Source organism: Dromiciops gliroides, chromosome 4 (assembly GCF_019393635.1).
Source record: "Dromiciops gliroides isolate mDroGli1 chromosome 4, mDroGli1.pri, whole genome shotgun sequence".
NCBI classification, from domain to species: domain Eukaryota; kingdom Metazoa; phylum Chordata; class Mammalia; order Microbiotheria; family Microbiotheriidae; genus Dromiciops; species Dromiciops gliroides.
In genome coordinates, this window is record NC_057864.1 from 192,165,613 (window position 1) to 192,190,448 (window position 24,836).

The following is a 24,836-nucleotide window of genomic DNA, read 5'->3' on the forward strand; positions in this document are numbered from 1 at the left end:
AAAGCATGGGAACATGCATAGATATAGAGCTAGGAGGGTCCTTGGAGGTCACCTGGTCCACCAACCTCTCAATTTATAGCCTTAGAGTGGCTGACTTGCCCAAGGCAATATAGAAAGTGATAGAAAAAAGACTGGATCTCAAGTCCTATGATTATAAATTCAATAGAGATTGTTAAATAAAATTATCTCCAAAGTCACATTAGTCTTATATTACTTTAATGTACTGATGAGAGATCTGTTTGAGGAAAGCATTTAATGTTTCATTTCATTCTGAGTCAGTTTTTTAAAAAGTTGACAAACAGTAAGAACAGGATTTTACATTCTCTATTATTTGTAGTTGTTCAACTGTAGAAAATTGGACTGCAAAAGTCTACCATGCTCTCCTCATATTTTCATAGGGGATAGTAGTAGTGGTCCATATTTATAGAGCACTTTAGAGTTTATAAAGTGCTTTAAGATCTCTTTTGAAATAAGTAGAAGTATTATTATTCCCATTTGTAGATGAGGGAACTAAAGCTCAAAGATGTTAATTAACTTGGTCCATAGTCACACAGCAAAGAGATGGCAGGCACAGGATTGAATTCCAGAATTCAAAATCTAGTGAGCTCTTTCCACAAATAAACAAGACCTCAAGAAATGTATAGTAATTTTATCAAGAAAGCAGACATATGGATCAGTAGTTGTTGTTTTCCTAATAACCTTTTCCCTTTCAAGAAGAGAGGGAAAGGGAAGGGCACCCATTTTCTTCCATCCTTTTGGAATTTTCCAATTTGAGATATGGGGAAAATCAATCCTTACACGTCCTTAAAAGAGTCGTGCTTCCTACAGGATTTCCTGTGCATCTAGTCAGATCCAGTCATTCTATCTTCCTAAATATCATGTCCACTCACTCACATCATCCCTGATGATATATATCATGTACCGAAGTGGTCAAATTCAAATGTGATAGTTGCACTATTTGCACCAATGGTAATCATTATTTAAAATACTGGCGTAATTGTTTCCTTTCATGTGTTTGTTAACGTTTTAAAATTTCATACATATATATACATATATATACATACATATATATACATATATATATATGTATATATATATGATTTTGAGATGATCTGACTTACTTGGAACTCATGTTGTTCTCTGTAAATTTAATAAAACTCAACACTTAGTACTATACGCATTAGTACTGCTTAAAGACAAAAATGAAATAGTCCCTGCACTAAAACTGCTTTCATTCTAACTGGGGGAAGTGGGGTATAACATTTACATAGATGCATAACACAAAGTAAGAAGTGATGGAGGCAAAGGAGGGGTGAGATAAAGCCCAGTGGTCATGTCTGAAGGGGGAAAGGAAGAGAACACAAGACAGGCACTGGGTTTGGAACAAGATAAGACTAAATGGAGGAAATAACTTGAAGTGGACCTCAAAGAGGATTCTGAAACGTTAAAGTAAGGCAGCATGTCCCAGGCACAGGGGCACAAACTATGTAAATCTTCAGAAGCAGGAGATGACATATGTCAAGTTCAGGGAACAGTGAGGGTACAATGACTGAAAGGATAAGAGGGCATGAGTTGAAGGGGAATAATAAGAAGCTAGACTGTGGAGGGCCTTATATGAGCAACCCAATCATCGAAGTTGGTGGGGTTTGGTTTTGGTTTTTTTTTAAGCCTGGGAGTTACATGATTGAACCTGTGCCTTCAGAGGACTATTTTAGTAGTTGTGTGCAAGAGGAATTGAAGATCAGAGAAGGGGAGACCAACAATGAATCTATTACAATAGCCCAGGTAAGTGGTTCTGAGGGCCTGAATTAAGATGGTGGTAGTGTGTGAAAAGAGAAAGCAGCACAGATTAGAGATGTAGAGGCAGAATCAATAAAACTTGGCAATGTACTGTATGACGGGTGAGGGAGAGGGAAAGCTTTAAGGTAGCTTTAAGATAAGGGTTCTTAATCTGGGTAACCTTTTTTATGTTGGTAATAGTATATTTTTGTAATTGCCTTCCTTTGTAATACAATGTGTTTTATTTTATACACTCAAAAACATTATTCTGGGGTGGTCATAGGCTTCACCTTACTGCCAAAGGGTCCATGACACAAAAATATCAAGAATCCCTACCCAAAGGGTTTAAACCTAGTTTTGAAGCCTCATTTTATCTACAACTGCTTCTTTCACTACCTAATGGTCTTCAATGTTTTTTAAGTGACTTTGTATTCTCAGCAAGTGTTGTCTTTTTATGACATCTCTCTATTTGATGAGATTGTGTCCTCTGATTAAGGCAGCCCTTCTGCCATCTTTGCATCTCCTCACTGTGCAACTATTTTCAGAGCTTACACTTCTATAAGAAGTAGTAATATAGTCAATTTCCCATTTTTCCCCATGTCAACAGTTTGTTTAAAGAGGATTGGAACTGTGGTAATTGCAGGCATTGTCTTCTCATCTACTTCTTGAAGGCAGAGATTGGTTGGGGGTGGGGTGTTAAGGACCAGTGCCTGGTCCTTAATATAAATTTATTATTACTGCTTGACTGATTGACAAGTTCTATAGGCAGTCAATCAAAATGCATGGTGAAAATGGGCAATAGATATTTTCCATCTACTTGATTTTTCCTGTGTAGCTGAACAAGCCAAACACCTTTAAGTGATTACACATCTCTTCCAGAAGGTTCTGTAAGTTCTAGGGCTTGATGCAACTAGCATGTTACCCACAAACAGGAGCATCTGAAGGATATTACCATCCACAGGAAAAATTTGATTTAGACTGGTACTGAAACTCCTCCATCATGGTGGCAAATGCCATTGATGAGCACACATATTCTTGTTTAATGCCTCTACTGAGTTTAATAATCAGTCATTTAAGAGAGTTATTTCTGTTGTCATGAATTCTAAGGAATCTTTAATAATTTTGATGTATGGATGGGAAACACCATGTTGTAAAACAGGCTGTGCTTTGTTTTGCAGTCACATACTTTTTTGTAATTACCAAATTAATAAGCACAAAGAGATTTTACCTTCTCTACGTTTGAAACTTACTATGAGAGATCAAGCTAGAAGAGATCTGAGAAACTAGTCCAAACCCCTCACTTTACAGATAAGGAAACTGAAGGCCAGGGAGGTGAAATGATTTGCTTAAATTCATATGCATAATAAATGTTATAGGTAGCATCTGAACTTGAAGGCCATTATTCTTTTTCCCTGTACTCTTTCAGAGTTAATTGTAAAATGGTAAAGATGTGGCCCATTTCTTAATATCAATGGCAGAAGTCTGCTTGTTCTCTACTATTACCTTTGTCAGGGATTCTTTTGGTTCCTGCCAATTTATCTATACATGATAAAGTCTCATAAAAACTTTGTATGGATGGAAAAGTAGGAATATAAGTCAGTGGATATCAATACTCTTTTGATCACCTTTCTTTGGCATATAAAAGGTTTGGGTTTTTTTTCATTCTTTTATTATCTTCTCCTCTTCCAGATACCTTGTATATCAATCCCTCAAGGCTCTCAAATTTGTGTTGTCTCCAGCATACTCCAGTATCTCCTCTAGATATGCTTGGTTCAGTTCAGCTACTTTTCACATCTTTATTATCTTTCATGCCATGTCTCCCTCTTCTATAGGCACACCTAGGGCCATGATATGAGGGTCAAAGTCTAGTTGTTCTATTGTCCTTAAAAGAGTTTGTTATAAGAATTTTTGCAAATCTTTTCCATTTTTTTCTTTCTATAGTTTCATCCTTGAATGCCCTTGGAATGACTTTGCTTAGCTGGCTATCTTCTCAAGCTTTATTCAAATTGCTGCTACCTTCCATTGTTTCTCTCTGCTTGACAAGACCATACTACCCATAACTGTCCATCATCCTTCTTCATAAAATTATACAGAACCAGAACATTACTAGTTCTGGTTCTGTATAATTTTATGAAGAAGGATGATGTCATTTTTATTGATCATGATCATAATGGAGATATTATATAAAAACATATTTCATAAGCATAAAAATTTTTAAATAAAATTACTTTTAGCCTACATCTGAAACACTAACATTCACTGTCTTTATACAATAAGTTGATTCATAGAATTTCAAGGTTTTTAAGTTCCACATAATACTATACCTGAAATAGCAATTATTTTGGCTCCTCCTAACCTGAGGGGTTTTCCACTGCAAAATCCACAAGCTCTTTAGTATTTCATTCTGACTTTAGTCAATAGCCAGTTTAAAAAAATATTATAAACTGATCATTAAACCTATTGATTTCAGAGCTACAGAAAACAAAGTTGAAAAATTGACATGGTTTTTGCTGATAGTTAAAACCATAACCAAAAATAATTGGTTCTGTGGATTAAAGGTCAATATTATTAAAGTGACATTCATGTCTATCATAACAAGAAATAAGAAAAGATAAAATTAATAGCACCAAATAAATACTTATTTAGAAATATGTGTATAGTCACAAACATAAAATACTGAAATATTTTGTTTTAATATTTTATTTGGGGGAAAATACACTGGAATTGTACTATAAATCATTAATTCAAAAAGAAATAAGCATAACATGAATCTCAAAATGCAGTCAATGGAGTTTCAATTCAATAAACATCTACTAAAGAAGTACTATATGCAGAATACTATGCTAAGCACTAGAAAACATAGAAAGTTTGGATAAACCACAATTCCTACCCTCATGGAGCTTACAGTCTCAGGGAATTCTAATCCATGTAACAAGATTCTCTCTAATGGAAAAAGAATAGGGAGTAGGCTCCGCTCCCTCTCATGCAAGTTAGGATCATTTTTTTTTTCATAAAAGGTCTTGAAATTGTCTTTAATTGACTCAGGAAACCAAATCTTAGCTCATTTAGCTTCCTGATCACCTGGGTTCAAAACAGCCAGTCCATGAGAGGCTAGAGCTCCTCCTTCAGGCTTGTAATCAAAGACCAGCAACATGAACAGCGCTGTGAAACTATATCTGGATGAGTTCGTGTTCACTATTCTGTATGAACATGCAAGCTCTTACTACCCTTACCCTACTGTGGATGAATAACCCCTTTTTGTGAACCATTAGATGGATTATAAGTGTACCATTTCAATCTAATTTCAGACTTCAACTACCAGGGAACAGGTTTGCCTCAGTTCCAGCTCATGAAATATGAAACAGAATATGAAAAATGTACTTCATTTTACTGTACAGCTTAAGGGACAGTCCTACAAGCAAAAAGCTAAGATTTAAGAAGATTCTTTTAGGATTTAAAATCTTTACAACTAACCTGTTTTTGGATTTCAAGGAGAAACAAACAAGCTCATAGTGCTAGGGGAGGGAGGAAAAGGATTTTTGTTTTCCAGAATTAAGAATTGCTTAGGATATAAAAATGATGCTACAGAAGGCTTGTGTATTATAGAAGGCCTCTAAAGCATTAGAACTTTAAAATAAAAATATTACTTTGTAAGCTGTATATTTTCAGACTTTGTTGTTTGATTTTATCTGAATCCCAGGTCAGATAAAATTTGGAGATCAGTAATATTCCAAAAATTAATTTCTAACTTAGAAATTAGTGATTTGGAAATCAGAATGTATTTTCCCACTGAAAGTTACAAAGAATGGTTAGTTTCATAGTCTAGCACATTTCTCAAACTGCTCTATAAATCCTTGAGGTTCCATGAAGGTTCTTCAAAGGAAAAAAATCATAATGGTAATAAACAACACACTGTAAATACCTATACTTTGCAGTTCTAAGTTTTTAGTTTTAGTCTGTGTATTCCACCAATGAAGAAAACCATGAGAAATTAGCATAAATTTACCAATTCCTTAAAAGAGCCAGCTTATTATTGGTCTAGAATCAATTACTAAATAAGTTCAATTTATGATATAGTTCCCTGTTTAGACAGAGGTCACACAAAATAATCAGCTTTGATTTATATTCTTAGTGGAACAGTCCAACTCTAAATATTTTTTGTACCATTGACCAGTACAGATAATTGAGAAGAGGATAATGGTAGATTTAAAGAGATTAGAAAGCAAAAGTATTTTTAAAAGTAAGCTTCTGACAGTAAGACAAACATCCACAAACTTGGTCCCAATAACAAATCCCAAATTCAGAAGAAATACAAATGGGATGAGAGCTATATCCAGTTTGCATTTATTCCTACCTGATAAGCAAGATGTTTCCCATCTTTTAGAAAATAGTTTCATGGTTCCAGTAAAATTAGAAAGTCATTTGCAAACAGAACTCAGAAAATTTAAAAATAAAAAATATAAGTTTAATACAGCAAATAAGCCAGTGTCTTCTGGAAATGCAAACAATTCCAGGAGAAACAGCCTTATAAAAGTAAAGGAAAGTAATGATAATTGTTTGAAGCATCTTACATAAAGAAATATCACATTTAAAACTGTTCCAGATTACAAAGAATTTATTGATAGCAAACATTCACAACCATTTCACTAAGCAAAACAGTTAGTAATATTGTTAAAATTAAAATAAAACAGATCTGAAAATACAAGCCATTAAAAAAATATTGTTCAAAGGGCCCTGCAAAGGTTATCCTAAAAAAAGTCTGTCAGATCCAGAGAGAAATTTCAATGTTATAAAGAACTCCCAAGGGAAAAAATTCCTTCTAACAATGATGATATAAAATATCATACACACTTGTAAACATACACATATATACATGTATATATGCATATGTGTATATAATCAATTAGTAAACATTTATTAAGTGCCTGCTACGTACTAAGCACTGTGCACAGCCTTTGGGGATACAAAAAGAGGAAAAGAAAACCCCTGCTTTCAAGGAGCTTACAATCTAATAGGGGAGACAACATTCAAACAAATATATACAAAGCAAGCCTAAATAAGCCAGGATAAATGGGAAATAATTAACAGAGGGAAGGAACTAGAATTAAGAAGGATTGGGGAAGGCTTCCAGCAAAAGATGGGATTTCAGTTGGAACTGAAAGGAAGCCAGGGAAGTAGGCAGAGCTGAGGAATATAGACAGATATGTCTAGTTAGATTAGGTATAGCTACATATGTAGATGTAAATATATTATTTTAACAGATTTAAACAGAGCCAGTTCTTGCTTAATGTAAGTGCACAGCACACAACCGCTCTCTCTCTCTCTCCTTGGAGGGCTCTGCTTGGCCCTGTCTCCTTCAGTGCCTGAGCAGGGGGGAAGGACATCCATGGAAGGACCCCTGTTGTGGGGCTGCAATGGTACTGCTTCTGCTACTACAGCGTTGCCAGGGAGTCAAATTTGTGTAATGTGAATTTATGTAAAGCGAGAACTGTCTTTTACATCTACCTCTGTATAGATACACATATTTGTGTAAAGCATTTTTAAGATTTGCAAAGCTTTATTCATATATCATTTCATTTGAGCTTAATAACAAGCCTGAGAGGTACTACTACTATTATCCCCTCTTTTACAGATGAAGAAACTGAAGTAGACAAGTTAAATGCCTTGCCTAGGGTCACAGAGTTATTAAGTATCTGAGGAAGAATTTGAACTTGGGTCTTCATGACTCCGAGCTCAGGACTCTGTCTACTCTGCCACCTAGCTGCCTCTGCAACTTTCCCTTCTAGAAATGCTTCTGACTTCTGGCTCTGCCTCTGACTTTTTGTACTTGGACACCTCCCCTGTCCCCCTACTCTCAGCTCTCTTCTGTATTGTCTTCCCCCATTAACATGTTATTTGGGGACAGGCATTATTTTTTTTGCTTGTATTTGCATCCCCAGCCCTTAACACAATGTCTGACACATCGTAAGAGTTTAATAAATGTATATTATCTTTAAGAAAGGTTAAGTCACATGCCCAGAGCCATGCAAGCTTGAACCCTGATCTTGTTTTCACGGCCAGCTCTATCCATTTTATGTCCTAAGTTCCCACTCATATTCACCACAGAATGTTATGAACTATATAGTACTAAGAGTAGTATTTATTACTGGGTTCTCTGTTCAGGGGATAAGGAGCATAGGAGGAAAAAGAACATGAATTTTCTTTACTCTCTTTCCTGGGTGCGGCAGCCAGACAAAAATGATGAAATAAATAGACCCTGTCTTTGCCCTACTTCCCCTTCTCTGCACTCCTTTCTCTTAGTTTACCAATCCTAAATCATCCAAGGAAGCACTCAGAACTGGTCTACTCTACAAAGTGCTCATTAGCCCTGAATTATCCACTTCTCTGTCCCCATCAAAAGTACCATTCTCTCAGAGGAGAACTCAGCTGGGCACAGAGAAAAAAGAATCCAGTATGAAGAGATCAACACTAATACATAAATGATCCGATAACATTCTATTTAGATTTTTAAAAGAAGATTCAGGATAAACTAAATTAATTTCTAATGAATTTCTTAAGTATCTGCTAGTCAGGAGCAGCTACATGGCACAGTGGATAGAGCACTGGCCCTGGAGTCAGGAGTACCTGAGTTCAAATCCGGCCTCAGACACTTAACACTTACTAGCTGTGTGACCCTGGGCAAGTCACTTAACCCCAATTGCCTCACTAAAAAATAAAAAAAATAAAAATAAATTTAAAAAAAAGTATCTGCTAGTCACATCTTGACATCAATCCCAGCAGTGGATAGAGAGATGACCTTGAAAACAGGACGATCTGGGTTCGAGTCCTGCCTCAGATATACTGGCTGTGTCACCCTGGGCAGGTCACTTGAACACTCAGTGGCCACATACAACCTTCTGAAGAACAGGTACAGATCTAGATGGTTAAAGGGAATTTCCAAGCAAGAGTTCTTACACTAAAGAAATTACAGGGGCAGCTAGGTAGTGCAGTGGATAAAGCATCAGCCCTGGATTCAAGAGGACCTAAGTTCAAATTTGACCTCAGACACTTGACGCTTATTAGCTATGTGACCCTGGGCAAGTCACTCAACCCTCACTGCCCTGCCAAAACAAAACAAAACAAAACAATAGGAAGAAATGACAGGTTTAGTCCCTATCTCCAACCCTTCTAAAGGTTTCATGTATTTTCATAACATTTCCCAAGGCATTAGCAGCAGGGGCTTCAAATTTCAATCAAGTAGGGGACAGAAGTGGCATAAATGTTTTTACACATGGGCTATTTATATATTAGAAATCTGTAAACTAGGGAATAGGAAAACTACATAAGATTAGTCCAAATCAACTATGGGGGGGGGCAATGGGGGTTAAGTGACTTACCCAGGGTCACACAGCTAGTAAGTGTCAAGTGTCTGAGGTCAAATTTGAACTCAGGTACTCCTGAATCCAGAACCAGTGCTTTATCCACTGCGCCACCTAGCTGCTCTCCCAAATTAACTATTTTTCTGTTACTTTCATTTATCTTTCCAGTTTCTTCTATAGAGAAATCATTCTATCACAAATTCATTGGGAAAAATACATGTTATTGTCAATATTCTTTTACAAGTAAATTTTCCTTGCTCCTCAGATTTTAGCTATTTCTCGATCAATCTCTAATAAATAATTTCAGACATTTTATTTTCTTGCAAATTTCCCATTTTAATTGATAATAGATAAGATGATTTTACCTATAAAAGGCAAAAGCTAAATTATCTTTATAACTAACAGCATGCAAGGTATTCGATTGTAGGCCTGATATCAAAGATACAAAGAATTTCAAGTGGTTTTAAAGAGTCATATGCTGGGGGGCAGCTAGGTGGCACAGTGGGTAGAGCACCAGCCCTGGATTCAGGAGTACCTGAGTTCAAATCCAGCGTCAGACACTTAACACTTACTAGCTGTGTGATCCTGGGCAAGTCACTTAACCCCAATTGCCTCACTAAAAAAAAAAAAAGAGTCATATGCTGAATATAAATACCATTTGCACAAGACAAGGGTAAAATCCTATCATAAACTCGAACCAAAAAAAAAAAAAGAATTCAACACTACACAGGAAAAAGGTAGGCAGATAACCATTTTCAACATAGGACAAGCCACTAAATCTAAGCAAGGAACAAGTCTTTGAGAAATCATGAGAAAAGGAGAGGAGACAGAAGACTGGACACAGACAAATGCCACCATTTAAAAATATATATTGTATTTCAGAACCTAGCCAGCAATCCCTAGCAAAATTCCAAAACAGCTTATCAAGCAGATTGTTCTGTGTGCATGAAAGAGGCCAATAAGCTAGCATTTATTAAGCACCTACTATGTGCCAGGCACTGGGTGCTAAACACTGGGAATACAAAAAAAGGGCAAAAAAATAGTCCATTTTTTCAAGGATTCCCCAGTGTATTGGGGGGAAGCTATACACACACAACTATGTACAAGCAATGTACCCATTAAACTGGGGATACTCAGAGGGAAGGCACTAAGATTGAGGAGGACTGGATAAGGCTCCTTTCAGAAGATGGGATTTTACCTGAGATTTGAAGCCAGATAATCTAGGAAGAACAGATAGATAAGGCCAGAGGGTGTACTAGGCATGGGGGGCAGACAGCTTAAAGCTGGGAAATAGACTTGTTCTGTTCAAGGAGGCCAGTGTCAGTGGACTCAATGGAGGGGAATAAGGTGTGAAAAGATTGGAATGGTATGGTAGGAGGAACCAGGTTATGAAGCACTTGGAAAGCCAAAGAGAGGATTTTACATTTGATCCTGTAGGTAATTAGCAGCCACAGGTGAGTTACTGAGAGGAGGAAAGTAGAGTAGGGGGAGGTGTGATACGGTCAGACCTGCATTTTTGGAGATCTGTTTGACAGCTAAATACAGGATGGATTGGAGTGGGGAGAGACTTGAGGTAGAGAGACCAACCAGCAGGCCAGGTGCATATGGTAGGTTATAAGGACCTGTACCACAGTGATCACTAAAAGTCCACATGGGTTCATCAAGAACAAGTAACGTCCAACTAACCTTTTATCTTTTCAAATTGGTTTACTAGACAAGTAGATAAGGAGTGTACCAGTGATTTTTGGTTTTAATTTCAGTAAAATATTTCATGGGATCAAAAATTTAGACCTGTAGTGGTCCTGAGGTCATCTAACCTAACCTCTTCATTTAGTAGATGAGGAAACTGAGGCCCAGAAAGGTTAGGTGACTTGCCCAAGGTCATACAAGTAACCAGGATTCTTTCCACTTGACCACATGATATCCTTGTAAATAAAATGGAGAAATGTGAGCTGGTACGTAGCTTGTAAAATCCATGTATTCAAAGAATATTGATAGACCAAGGTCAACATGGAGTGAGTTGCCTGCAATAAGGTCACAGCCCTGTTCAGTTCAACATTGTTACCAACGAAGTGGATAAAAATATAAGATGTGCTCATCAAATTTGTGGACAACACTGAGAAGGAAGCTAAAATGGCATATTGCCAAATCAAAATTTTAAAATATCTCAACAGAACTGAACTAATTGTTATCAGATTTAATGGATCTACTACTGATCACAGGGACCATGTATATTTTCTTCTTTGTCTCTTTCACAGGGCTGAATTTTTTTTTGAATGAATGTAAAATTATGCACAAACTCAGGATGGGAGAAATTTGGTTTAACAGTAGTCCATATGAAAAAGACCAAAGGGTTTTAGCTAATCAGGAACATCATGTGAGCTAACATGTGACATAGCTGTAAAAATAGCTAATGCAAAATATTATTAAAACATAGTGTCCAGTTTAAGGGAGATAACAGTCCCACTATACCCTGCACTGATGAGACAATATCCAGGGGTTTGTGTTTAGTATCACTGCCATACACCTGAAGAGGACAAAATGGAACTGACACACAGAAGACTAACCAGGTTTATGAAATATTTAGGAATCACGTCACTATAAGGAAGGTTTGAAATAAATGGCGATGTTTAGCCTCTATAAGAAAAAAAGCTTAAGGAGACACGATGTCTGACACTATCCTGTGGGAAAGGGATTAAGATTTACTCTGTAAGACTGCAAAGGATAGAAGTAGGGGGCAAAAGGGTCAAAGCTACAATCACGCATGGAGGTAATTTTAAGGTTAATAGAAACTAGAACTTCCTAGCAAAATCTGAAAAGATTAACAATGAATGGAAGAGGCTACTTTGTTACCTACTGGGTTTCCCTTTCATTGGCAGTGTTTCACCAGCCCCTGAAAGAACATCTTTCTAGGAGAGAGACTGTAGAGGGATTACTGCATAAGGACAAGTCTACGTGACCTCTAAGGAGACTTCCAATTCTAAGATTCTATATCTGTAATTCTGGAGGAAGGGATATGCATATGCACACTGCTACATTATAGTCATTAGTATATAATCCAGGCAAACATCTTAAAAGTAGCAACTCCGAAAAGCGCCTCTTGAAGCCCCTAATGACGAAGTTAATATCACCCAGGTTTGCAGCAGGTGCTGTCTCTAAGCAAGATACAGCCCATCGCTCTGAGTTCTTTTAACAGATTGCACACTGCAGTACGGCCACTCAGCACATAACCCAACCTCATCCTCACCCAACCCTTCTCACCCTATTCTCAGGGAGGCTAAAGGAGGAAGTAAGAAGAAAAAGCCCTGATCCATGTAATTGGACTGCTGCATTCTGAGCAGCTGTCATAGATTTAAAAACAAAAACAAAAAATAAAGCCCCCCTAAACCCTGCTAAACGAGATCCTGTACCAGCATCTTCCGCCCAACTATGACAGTGACAGGTCACCCCCACATAACCACGGTTTTAATACTGAGTCATTCTAACCCCACCACCACCGCCTTTTAAGAACCAGTCGACTTTCTCCGTGCCTCCCCTCTCTCTCACGCACATTCTGGCTCACACCTGCCCCAAAGGATAGAGGAGAGCCGGCCCTGGGACTGGGCAATTCAGTCGGGTAGATGGGGGAGGGAGACCAAGGGCTGGTCAGGCAGCACAGCACCCGCCACTGCCCGGCTTGCAAAGATGGGGGCTGCTGGACCACGGAGCCCAGAGAACGGGGACTGGGAGAGGAGAGGGTTCTCCAGCTTCGAACCTCCAGAGGGGCTCCATCCCCTTCCTCCCCACAATCGCTCCTCCAGCCCACGCTCCCTGCCCTCCTCGACCGCCCGGCTTTACCAGGAGCTACCTCCTCTCCATCCCCACCCCCCATTCCTACCCGACCTCTGCCCCCTGGGACGACTAGCCTTACGGAGAGGCGGGGTACCCGGAGCCAAAGCTTGCCTCGATTCCCCCGCTCCCGGACCCTCACTCACCCGGCCCGCCATCTTAACCGACAAGTACGGCACCCCAGCTGCAGCTTCGCCCGCTACTAAGCACGCCCCCGCTGCGCAGCCGCAGAGCCGCAGAGCCGCGCGCGCGCGCCCCCGCCCGTCGCCTTCGGCGCTCTCCCCTTTGCCGCACTGCTAAGGCCTAACGCGCGGGAGCGCGCACCGCCGCGGCTCGGGCCCGCGCTCACTCTGCCACGCGAGCGCCCCTCCCGACCCTGGAGAGGTTCTGGGAGCGCTCCGACTTCCCGCTCCTCCTTCCCCCAGCTCTCTGCTGGCTGCGGCTCGGAAAATGCGCCGTTGCGGGAGAACCGATGGAGGGGGAGGAGGAGCTTTATGTCGCCATTTTGAATTGGAAACTGGAAGCTTCCTAGAGTACCCTGTTGGAACATTTTTCCCCTTTATACAAGGTCAGGACCTAGTGCCTCCAATTTTACATCCCTGCGCTATCATCTTAGATAGAACTGCAGAGTTGGAAAGGTGTGGTCCTCTGATCCATCCAAATCATGACTCCTAACTTGCTTTCTGCCCCAGAATTTGCAGTAATGAATTGGGTTGCTATGAAGAGTATGATTGTAACTGTTTAACAACCGGCTTTCCGTGTATATGTGTGTGTGTGTGTGTGTGTGTGTGTGTGTGTGTGTGTGTTTGCCCAAGATACACCTTTGAATTGACTCTGCATTAACATTTTCTCCATAACTTTTTAAAGTCTTGACAATCATCAAAACAACAAATCAAGTTTGTTGCATGTGCTGCGACAGCCGGTTGACGTTGGCTCCAGCACACTCCAGATGCCGTTGGCCTCCATAGTCCTTGTTTAACTTTCTTTTTATTATCATGGAGTAGGGAACTGGCCAGGAAGACCAGAGTTCCAAGTCCTAGTTCTGACACCCAGAGGAAGTTGTTTAGCTTGTAAGTTACAGAGAAGGTGCCCACGTGCATTTGTAGACAGAATTTCTTCATCTAGTTGTTTCCTATACCAATGAAGTCACAGGTGCAGTCTATCATTGCTGTAGTCAAAGTCACAGTCAAGAAGCATTAAGTACCTAATGTGCCGGGCACTGTGAAAAGTGCTGCGGAGACAAAGAGGCAAAAACAGGCCCTGATCTCAGGGAATTCATTGCTGAAGTCGTTACTTCTAGAGTCTTGATTTCATTGTGTGGTCACTTCATTCACACCTAGGTAGATGCCCCTTAAGAGTTGCTGAGGCTAAAAGCAAAATGTCCCTTGGTAGCCATCTTCTTGGTGATGAAGTGGGCACTAGCTTGGTTCACAGGCTATAGATAAACAATTTTTTGTTAGCCTTACTCAAAGTCTCATCTCTGGGGTTGCTACTAATCTCTCTTTACTCAACTTTTGTTTTTATTCAGCCCTTAAGGCAAGGACTGCTTTTCCATTTGTCTCTGTATCCTCAGTGCCTTGCATATGCTTAATAAATGCTTTTGTAATTAAGTTGACCTGCTTTGCTCTCATTCACCCTCAGTGTCCTCATTGTAAAATAGGAATAAGAATATTTACATCATCTCTCTCTCTCCTTCTTTGAATCCATGATTGGTCTTGATGAGTAGTCCTTCCACTTGTGCAGGTAACAGCTCATCCACACCTTTTTTTTGAGTATGACTCTCCTCTCTGTCTTCCCAAAAATCCTTCATAGAGGATCTGCCTAGCATATCCATGACATTCCATTAGATCAGAGGATCATAAATTTATGGCTGGAAGGGACCTCAGGGACCATCTAGTGCAATACACTTCTTTTTTTAATACACTTCTTTTACAAATGAGGAAACTGAGGTCCAGAAAGGTCTAATGACTTGCCCAAGGAAACACAGGTAGTATATGTCAAAACAGGCTTTGGATCCAGATTTTTTTTTTATTCCAGTCAAAGAGCCGGTGTTCTTTCCATTGTGGATATCATGGTAATACTTGAGGAGGGAGGGGGGAGAAGATCATTCATTGTTATCCCTTAATCTTCCAATATGACCGTTTCACCTCATTCCCCCAATCATAAATTTCCTTAATGCTATTGCTTATGTCTTTTTGTACAAATCATCATGGGTAGCCACCCAACTCCCACCATATGTCTCTCCATTGCCTTTCAGGCATGGCATTTCATGATTTGTAGCCATAGAGCATTACCAGCAAGACAGTTATTTAAAAGCTGAAACTCTGTTCCAGGGAATAGGTGGAATTATTGGAAACACTACACAATTTCCCAAATACAATCCAGCCAACCTCCTCCTCGGAATCAGTATCCAACTGCAGTGCTTGTCCAAGATAGACTGATTCCACGGGCTATCAGTCCCACTCTGTGTCATAATCTAGGCAATAAATCTTCTTCATTCAATGGATTTTTCCTGTGTGAATTTCTAGACTGACATTTTTTGAGTGGTTGTCAATCTCATTGAGGAATATTAATTGGAGGCTTAATGAAACCAGCACAATGTTTGCTATAAATAGGACTGTTATGAGGATCAAATGAGATAGTACATGTAATGAATTTTGCAAAGCATTCTCTCTAAATACATATATATACATTTATGTCAATTATTATTGATAATTACTACACATTATTATGCTTATCCATCAGTACTTCAAAAGACCCATGATTGTGTTTCTTCCCTGAGGCATACCATAAGCTCACCATATTCATATCTCCCTATTTCAGTTCTCTCAATCAATCAGCAATCATTTATTAAATTTCTACTATGTGTCAGGCACTGTACTAAGCACCTGGGATACAAAAAGAGGCAAAAAAACCAGTGGCTAACCTCAAGGAGCTTACAATCACATGCAAACAAACATATGTGTGCATATATCTGTATCTATATCTAGCTATCTGTCTATATATGTAGCCAGCTAAATACAGGATAAATAGGAAATAATTCATGAAGACATTGGAATTAAGAGGAATTGGGGAAGACTTCCAATAGAAGGTGGGATTTTAGTTGAGATTTAAAGGAAACCAGGGACAGCAGTAGCCAGAACAGAAGAGGGAGAGTTTCAGGCATGGGGCACAGAGAGCAAGAGTGTCTTGTTTGTGGAACACCCAAGGAGGCCAGTGTCACCACTCCTGCCCATCTGACACTCTACTACCAAAGATCTGACCATGTGATTCCCCTATGCAACCAACTCCAGTGACTTCCTTCTGCCTCTCGAATAAAATTCATGCCCTCTAATTACCTTCTAAAGCACACACAGCCTGGATACCTTTCCAGCCTAATTGGATAGGACTCCCCCTCTTCTATTCTGAGATCCAGCCACAATGGCCTTCTCTCCATTCCTCACTCCTGTCTCTCCATCTCTCATCTCTGTGCCTTCACAACGTCCACCCCCACCCCCCCATTGCCTGGAATGTACTGTCTTCTTACTTCTTTCTCAAAGTCCCTCTCTTCATATAAGATGCAGCTTAGGTACCATCTTCTGCATGAAGCCTTTCCTGACCCCCGCAAATGTACCTCAATTCTTGTATTCAACCACTTTGAGTATATATATATATACACACACACACACACATATGCATATATAGTTTGTGTTTATGCTGTATATTTCTCTTCTATTAGGTTGTGAGCTCATTCTGTGTAAGTATTTTTTCATTCTTTGTACTTATATCTTTTTTTTTTCTTTTTTTTTTTTTTTAGTGAGGCAATTGGGGTTAAGTGACTTGCCCAGAGTCACACAGCTAGTAAGTGTTAAGTGTCTGAGGCAGGATTTGAACTCAGGTACTCCTGACTCCAGGGCCGGTGCTCTATCCACTTCGCCATCTAGCTGCCCCTGTACTTATCTCTTTAGTGCTCAGCCTGGTGCCTGAAACATAATAGGCACTTTATAGACATTGATTGATTGCTTGGAAAAAGCATTGCTTCTGGAATCAGTAGACTTAGATTTGAATGCTGGCTTTGTCATTTACTTGCTGTGTCATGATGGGCAAATCATTTCTCTTCTCTGGGCCTCAGTTTCCTCATATGTAAAATGAGGATATTGGACTTGATGATTTTCAAAGGCAATTTTCTAACACCAATGTTCTAACTAATAAATCATGGCTGAAAAAAGTTCATTACCTAGTCACCCACCTTCTGATGATAAGTCTGTAAATGTGTGTGAACTCATAGAAAATAATTTCTTTGAAGACAGGGGCTGTTTCATTTTTTCCCCCTTTTATTCCCAGCACCTAGCAAAGTGTTTTGCACATAGTAGGTCCTTAATAAATGTTTGTTTAATTGAATTGTTTTTAACTAAAAAAAGGAAAGATGATTTTATTACATAAATACTAGACTCAGTTACAATCAGTCCTGAATGTTCATGGCACATAAATGTAAACAAATTGATTTCAGGTAAGTAGGCTCTTCATTAAAAGTATAATGTCCATTGGAGGTCCATGGGTGTTATACATTGCACATGTTTTCAAAACTTCTCAATGCTATTGTGAACTAAATCAAATTTATAAGAATCCAAGTCATTCCCCAATTGAGAAATGGTCAAATTATATGAACAGGCAGTTTTCTAATGAAGAAGTCAAAGCTATCTATTGCCATATGAAAAAATGCTCTAAATCACTATTGATCAGAGAAATCCAAATTAAAACAACTTTGAGATACCACCTCACACCTATCAGATTGGCTAATATGACAAAAAAGGAAAATAATAAATGTCGGAGAAGCTGTGGAAAAATTGGAACACTAATGCATTGTTGGTGGAGCGGTGAACTGATCCAAACATTCTGGAGAGCAATTTGGAACTATGCTATGGGACCCTTCACACCCTTTGACCAGTGGTACCACTGCTAGGTCTGTATTCCAAAGAGACCATAGAAAAGGGAAAAGGACCCACATGTACAAAATTATTTATAGCAGCTCTCTTTGTGGTGGCAAAGAATTGGAAATCAAGGGAATGCCCATCAATAGGGGAATGGCTAAACAAGTTGTGGTATATGAATGTAATGGAATACTATTGTGCTATAAGAAACGATGAACAGAAGTTCAGAGAAACCTGGGAGGACTTACATGAACTGATGCTAACTGAGAGGAGCAGAACCAGGAGAACATTGTACACAGTAACAGTAACATTGTGTGATGAACAATGGGGATAGACTTGACTCTTCTCAGCAGTGCAACAATCCAAAACTGTTTCAAAGAACTCATGATAGAAAATGTTCTCAACATCCAGAAAAAAGAACTGTGAATTATGAATGCAGATTGAGTCATACTGTTTCTACTTTTGGACTGTTTTATTTTCCTTCTTGTTTGAGGTTTTTCCTTTATGCTCTGATTCTTCTTTCACAAGATGACTAATGTAGAAATATGTTTGATGTGATGGTACATATACAACCTATATCAGACTGCTTTCTGTCTTATCCTTATATGTAATATGTAACTGGAAAATAATAAAATAAAAAACATTTAAAAACACAAAAAACACAAAACTTCTCAATGCTCTGATCAGTTTGCTGAATTTTTTCCTCTCTAAAAATATTGTTTGTCATATGGGATGACTCTCTGGGAAGGAGAGAGAGAGGAGTACTTAGGATCATTATGATAATGTAAGAAATAAGATATCAATAAAAACTTATTTTTAAAAAAACACTTTGAAACCTGAAAAAAAATAGTAGAATGTCCTTTGTCAGGAAGGATTCAAATGGTGGCAAGAGTCTTTTATCATCCTAAGGTAGAAAAAAGAGTAGTGGAACATATGGGAGGGCTGGTATAGTCAAGGACAGGATTGATATGCCAGAGGCTGCAGCCAGGAGTGGCCAGGGCTGGCATTCTGCATCTCTGTTCCTGTCAGCTCTCAGTTTAGTACAGTTGAGTTATTTGGACCCTTGCTTCATCTTTTTCCTCCTGTGCTTCACCCTGAGTTTCTTCCTCCAGATTATACAGTTTTCTCTACATCTAGTTTGTACCTAGTCTGACTCAAAATTACTATTTAAGATAAACTGACCTAAGAAAGTCATTGAGAAGACCTTCCCCTTAGTATTTGTGTTAACTGGAACAGGTCCTTTCATTTTTGTAGCCCCTAGTTTTCCTATCTGTAAAACAACATATGCTTAGATAGGAAATTATGAAATACATGCAGATTATATGTAAAGAGTTCATAAAGTACAGATATAGATAATAATAATAATAACATAGCACTTTAAAGTTTGAAAAGCACTTTATGAATATCATCTCATTTTATCCTCACAACAAGCCTGGGAAATAGGCACTATCAATATCTTCATTTTATAGATGAGGAAACCAAGGCAAAAAGAAGTTAAATGACTTGCCCTGGGTCACATAGCTCATAAGTGTCTGAGATCAGATTTGAACTCAGGACTTCCTGACTCCAAGTCCTATATTTTATCCACTGAGCCACAATCACAAATACACACATATGCATGTGTATGTATATATACACGTATATATATATATATATACACATGTATACTATATTACATATACAATGCTATATATACATACATGCAAATACGAATAGCTATACCCACCAAAACATTTTTTTTTGTATTTCTTTGTATGTGTACATGTTATTTTCCCTCCGTAGAATGTAAGCTCCTTGAGGTCCGGGTTGGCTTTTTGTTTTTTTTTTTTTTGTTTTGTTTTGTTTGTCTTCTCATCTCAAGAACCTAGTATTGTGCCTGGACATAGTAGGAGGATAATGTTTTGAATGGAATGGAAAGGAAAGGAAGGAACTGGACTAAGTGATCTCTGATTCCTCCCAGCTCTAAATATTAAGATTTTGTGGTTTTACATTTCTTCCTCCCTGGCCACAAGGAAAAGACATTCTTAGTGCAGCAGCAGAAACCTTCCCCACCCCCAACAATGAGAAAGCCATGCTGCCATTTAAAGTGAACCTAAGAACAAGCATGAGTGAGACATTATCAAGATCTAAAGGAAAAATACTGGATCAAAGGAATTCCGTGTATGAGTAAAAATGAAACCCTTGTCATTAATTAGAAATGCCTGAAATGATAATGTACTGTGGAAAGTATTTGAATGATGTTGCACAGCCAGATTTCTATGATGCAGACTTCCTTACACCAAATGTGAAAAGCCTACAAAATCATCACCTACCCCTCTTCTGAACCCCAAACAGTGAGCTGCTGCTGGTTATCTCTCCACTTGGATGTTTCAGTGTATTTCAAACATAATACAGTCAGTTCCCAATGATTGATATTTGGCTGGAATTAATTACCATATTTTACATAATATAACTTTGAATAATGTGAATTCAAATAAATGGGGCCACTTCACAGGATTCCTTATTCACATGAATTAGGAGCGAGAGGTATATAAAAATGGGGATCTTATTATAGTTCCCCCTAAATCTACTATCCTCACTTTACCATTTCTGTTAGTGGCTCACCAGGATTCCCATATTTGATACCCTGGTATAATCTTTGACTCTTCTCTTTCCTCTAATAATCAGTTACGAAGTCCTATTCCCTCCCACTGCCACCCCATAGTAAAGACCTTCACTATCATCCCCATGGATTATATCATCTCTCATTTCATACCACTGCAAAATTCACCTTTCTTAGTGTAGTATAATGGAAAGAGCTCTGGAATCAGAATCAGAATACCTGACTTTGGATCTGGACTTTCAGGCTTACTAGCTATATGACTGTGGTGTGGGATGTACTGATACCTGGTCGGTATCCCACCCAGGTCACACTTGACATGCTACAGCAGCAAGAGCCCATACTCAGGTTCCTACTTTCCACAAACCTACAAAAAAGTAGACTGTCACTTAATTGTTTAATTAAACAGCAAGGGAATTTGTCCATGAGGTGGCTTTCACTCAAGCTGAAGTTAATATGTTTTCAGAGTATGTCCAATGAGGGGCAGCTAGGTGGCACAGTGGATAAAGCACCAACCCTGGATTCAGGAGGACATGAGTTCAAATCCAGCCTCAGACGGTTGACCCTTACTACCTGTGTGACCCTGGGCAAGTCACTTAACCCTCATTGCCCCACCAAAAAAAAAAAAATTTAATGGAGGTACAGAGTATATCCAATGAATATAGACAGGCTTCTCTGCAGTGATTCTACTGCTCACCAGAAGGTACTGCAAACTCTTAGAGAACTCCCCACTCCTATCTCCATTATCATTGGTTGCTGGATCTTTGGGTATGAGAATGGAATATGACTCTGAAATAGTAAAATTTCTGTAGTTCTACTCCCATCCTATATCTGGGACATTTAAAAAATTCACCTGACCTATGGTTTATATTACATAGACAAACCACAACTGTGGCCACACCTGATGATCTCCTCCCAAACTTCCTTTCAACCCATAGTTTGCGGAAAAGATGTTATGAATGCAAAACTTGTCTGGAATCTGCCAGAATTGGCTCTATAAGTGATGGAGAAATAGGACAACTGAGCCAAAAAGAGCTGCTCACCCCAAATCTGTGTGTCTGTGCTTATGTTTGTCTGTCTATGTCTGTCTGTCTGTCTGTCTGTCTCACACACACACACACACACACACACACACACACACACACACACACAACTTGGGACTATGCCAGTTCTCCTTGGACTTATGATGGAGGAGATTCTCTCTCCTTTGTTCCTTCTATGGCAGGTACAAATACTTAGCAGTGAGACCATGTGCTTTCCCAGATGAACCTGCAACTAGACCCCAAATCCATATCTGCCTCTTCTGCTTTGTGTTTCTTTCCCTAAGTACAGATGATCCAATACTGATATTGAGAGTTGAATAATTTCAGCCCTGGTGGTAACCTCGTGAATTGAGAGTTGTTAGGCTCTGATTGGCAGCAGGAGTTACTTCCTGCAATTGTGCTACTTCTTGAAGTAGCACCAACAGGATTTTCTTGGAACCAGAAAGCCCAAGGTTATTTGGTAGTTGAAAAATTATTAACTCCATATCTCAAGTAGGAAAACTGAGGCTCAGAAAGGTTAAGTCATTTGCCCGTGGTCATGCACCACTAGTATGAGTCAGACTTGGAGTGGCATGTTTCATTGATGTCGTTAAATGTTGGGGGCAAGAGTAATGGTTTTCAGGCAGCAGTGGAAAGCTAGAATTTAATTCCTCTTTCGCATTTATCCCCCTTAGCTGTTGTTGGCATTTTCCCCCAGCTGCTCTAAATTCTCTGTAGAAAAAAAAAAGATGAGAAAGGGTGTGGCCCTTCCAAGAGCATTTGCATTTTAAAAGCAATACAAATTGCTGCCCAGATGGTTTACCAATGCTTAATCAAAAGGTAGGAATAATGAATGTCAACAGCTGTAATATTGGCATAGATGAGATCTCTTTGGGTACCCTCTATCCCTTCTTAAAGGTAGGGACCACCTCCTTCATTTGACTATAAGATTGATCTCTTAAGCAGATTCCATGTTGCAAAAGCCATTGGGATACATTTTAATATGAATGATGCAATGTCTCTTTCTGTCACCTAATAATGTGAGTCAAGAATGTGAGAAGAATTGGGAAAAGAGGGTAGGAATGAAAAGAGAAAAAGATGCAGTGATGTAATGCTATCTCCCTGCAGTCTTATGATGCATATTTCTTCTCTCTTTGGAGATCCAAGATATAACAACTTGTATCTGCAGAAAATAAATCATTCAGGTGAGATTCTGAGTGGGCCAGAGAGATGAGTTAGTCTTTCACAGAAAGAAATATTGCCATGGAAACAGGCAGTCCTCTAATGATAGTTCCCAATAGATTCGCCAAGCTGCTGAACATGGTAGGTTTTCCAAACAGCTTTCTGCTTCCCTCTAAAAACCAAATAATCATGTAGTCAAAATAACCATTGTATATCTTGAGAAAAGGAACATACTGTGTCCTATAGAGGACTGAATTGCACAAAAATATAAGCTAGGAGAAGGGTCCAGATAACAGCTCACTAAATGCTTACTCATAAAGCACTTTATTTGGCACCTCATGTAAGGAAAAGAGAAGGAAATGGCAAACTACTCCAGTATCTTTGACAAGAAGGTCCTAAATGGGGTCGTGAAGAGTAGGACATGCCTGAAAAGACTGAACAATAGCAACAAAAGGAAACCCCACTGACACCCCACTCTAGTCCAATGGAGATGGCCCAGATTTCTGGATTCAATCAATGAATCAAAAACATACTTGCTAGATCTATCAGATTAGAACACCTTCATGGAATTAATCAATCAAAGACATAAACTGGGCTTGGAAAAAAAAAGTCCTTTATCAATTTGGACTTATTGAAATGCTTTGTGTCATTTTATGAAATGAAAGGGCACTGCCCAGGAAGCATAGGATTGGTTTAAGAGAATCAGTCACATCGTGCCCTTTGGGGCTTGGATAAAAATAGCAATCTAGTTTAGCAGCAGGCAGTTCCAAAAGCAGGCCAACCCAGTGGTAGAACAGCTTCAGCCAAGCCCAGAGGGAGAATTGCTTGGGAAGAAGAAAGGCTTTGTGGTCTCCCCTTGACCAGAGGATGACCTTGTCAGAAGATTTGGACTTCCCATCAGTGTCCTCTTATTATCCCTAGAACAGCAGTGGCTGATGGCAGTGTCTGCAATAGGAACTAAGGACAAACTAGACATGCTATAAAAAGAAAGTTTCATGACTTTACAAGTAACCCAGCTGAAATGGTACCTAATGCTCCCCTTAGGTATGATGTAGCATAAAGACTCCATAAGGGAAAAAAAAAGGCCTTCTACCCAACAAAGAATTAAGAGTTATCCCTTCCCACATATGCTTTCTACATTTGAGCCTACTTTCCCCTGGACTCTGTGGATACATGAGAAAGTATATCCTAGACTTTTGGGGGAATGTTGGGTTTTTTTAATCAACTGTTCTTATTCTACAACCTTAATAAATAAAAAAGTTAATGAACTTTGGCTTATTGATTGATATCAACTTAAAATTAATGGGAAACTTACTGGTGGGGGCCCTTCAATTTTATGGATAGATATCCTATTGTCCTCTTAGTCTTGTCTTCTCCTGGCTAAGCATTCCTAATTCTTTCAACTAATCTTTATACAAAATGGATTCGACCACTCTGGATGCCTTCCTCTGAATGCTATCTTATTCATGTCCTTTTAAAATTGAACTGAACACATTTCTCCAGATGTAACCTGACTAGGGTAGAATATAGAAGGGTTATCACCTCCTTATTCCTAAAAGCTATATTCCTCCTAAAGCAGTCCAATTTGCATTAGCTTTTTTTGACAGCCTCATTACATTTACTTTTTTTATGATTATGTAAACATTACACATTAGTCATTTTGTACAAAAAAAATTGATTAAAAGAAAAAAATGAAAGAAAATGAAAAATAGCATGCTTCAGTCTGTTCCATCCATTATCAGTTCTTTCTTTGGGATTGTCTTGGATCACTGTATTGTTGAGAATAGTCAAATCACTGACAGTTCTTCATCTAACAATATCCCTGTCTCTGTACACAATTTTCTCTTGGTTCTGCTCACTTCACTATACATCATTTCATACATGTCTTTCCAGGCCTTTATGAAGTCATCCTGCTTGTCATTTCTTATAGCACAATAATATTCCATCACCATCATATACCACAGTTTATTTAGCCATTCCCCAATTGACTTCATCACATTTATGACTCACTTAGCTTTCCATTCAACCAACAAATACCTATTAAATTCTTATTATGTTTGAGGCACTGTACCAAGTTCCAGGGATACAAAAAAAGTCAAAAACAGTCCCTGTCCTCAAGGAGCTCACATTACAATAGGGGAAGACCACATTCAAAACA

General features: G+C 38.8%; 1 protein-coding gene across 1 annotated transcript in view; it reads right to left on the reverse strand.

The window, feature by feature from the left end:
- The window catches only part of NSF (N-ethylmaleimide sensitive factor, vesicle fusing ATPase), a 211,359-nt gene extending 198,116 nt beyond the window's left edge, over nucleotides 1-13,243 (reverse strand). The window contains exon 1 of the mRNA XM_044001682.1: nucleotides 13,112-13,243. Coding sequence (XP_043857617.1) covers nucleotides 13,112-13,123 — 12 coding nt within the window. The 5' untranslated portion in view covers nucleotides 13,124-13,243. The remainder of the gene's footprint in view (nucleotides 1-13,111) is intronic.
- Between the last annotated feature and the right edge of the window lie 11,593 nt (nucleotides 13,244-24,836).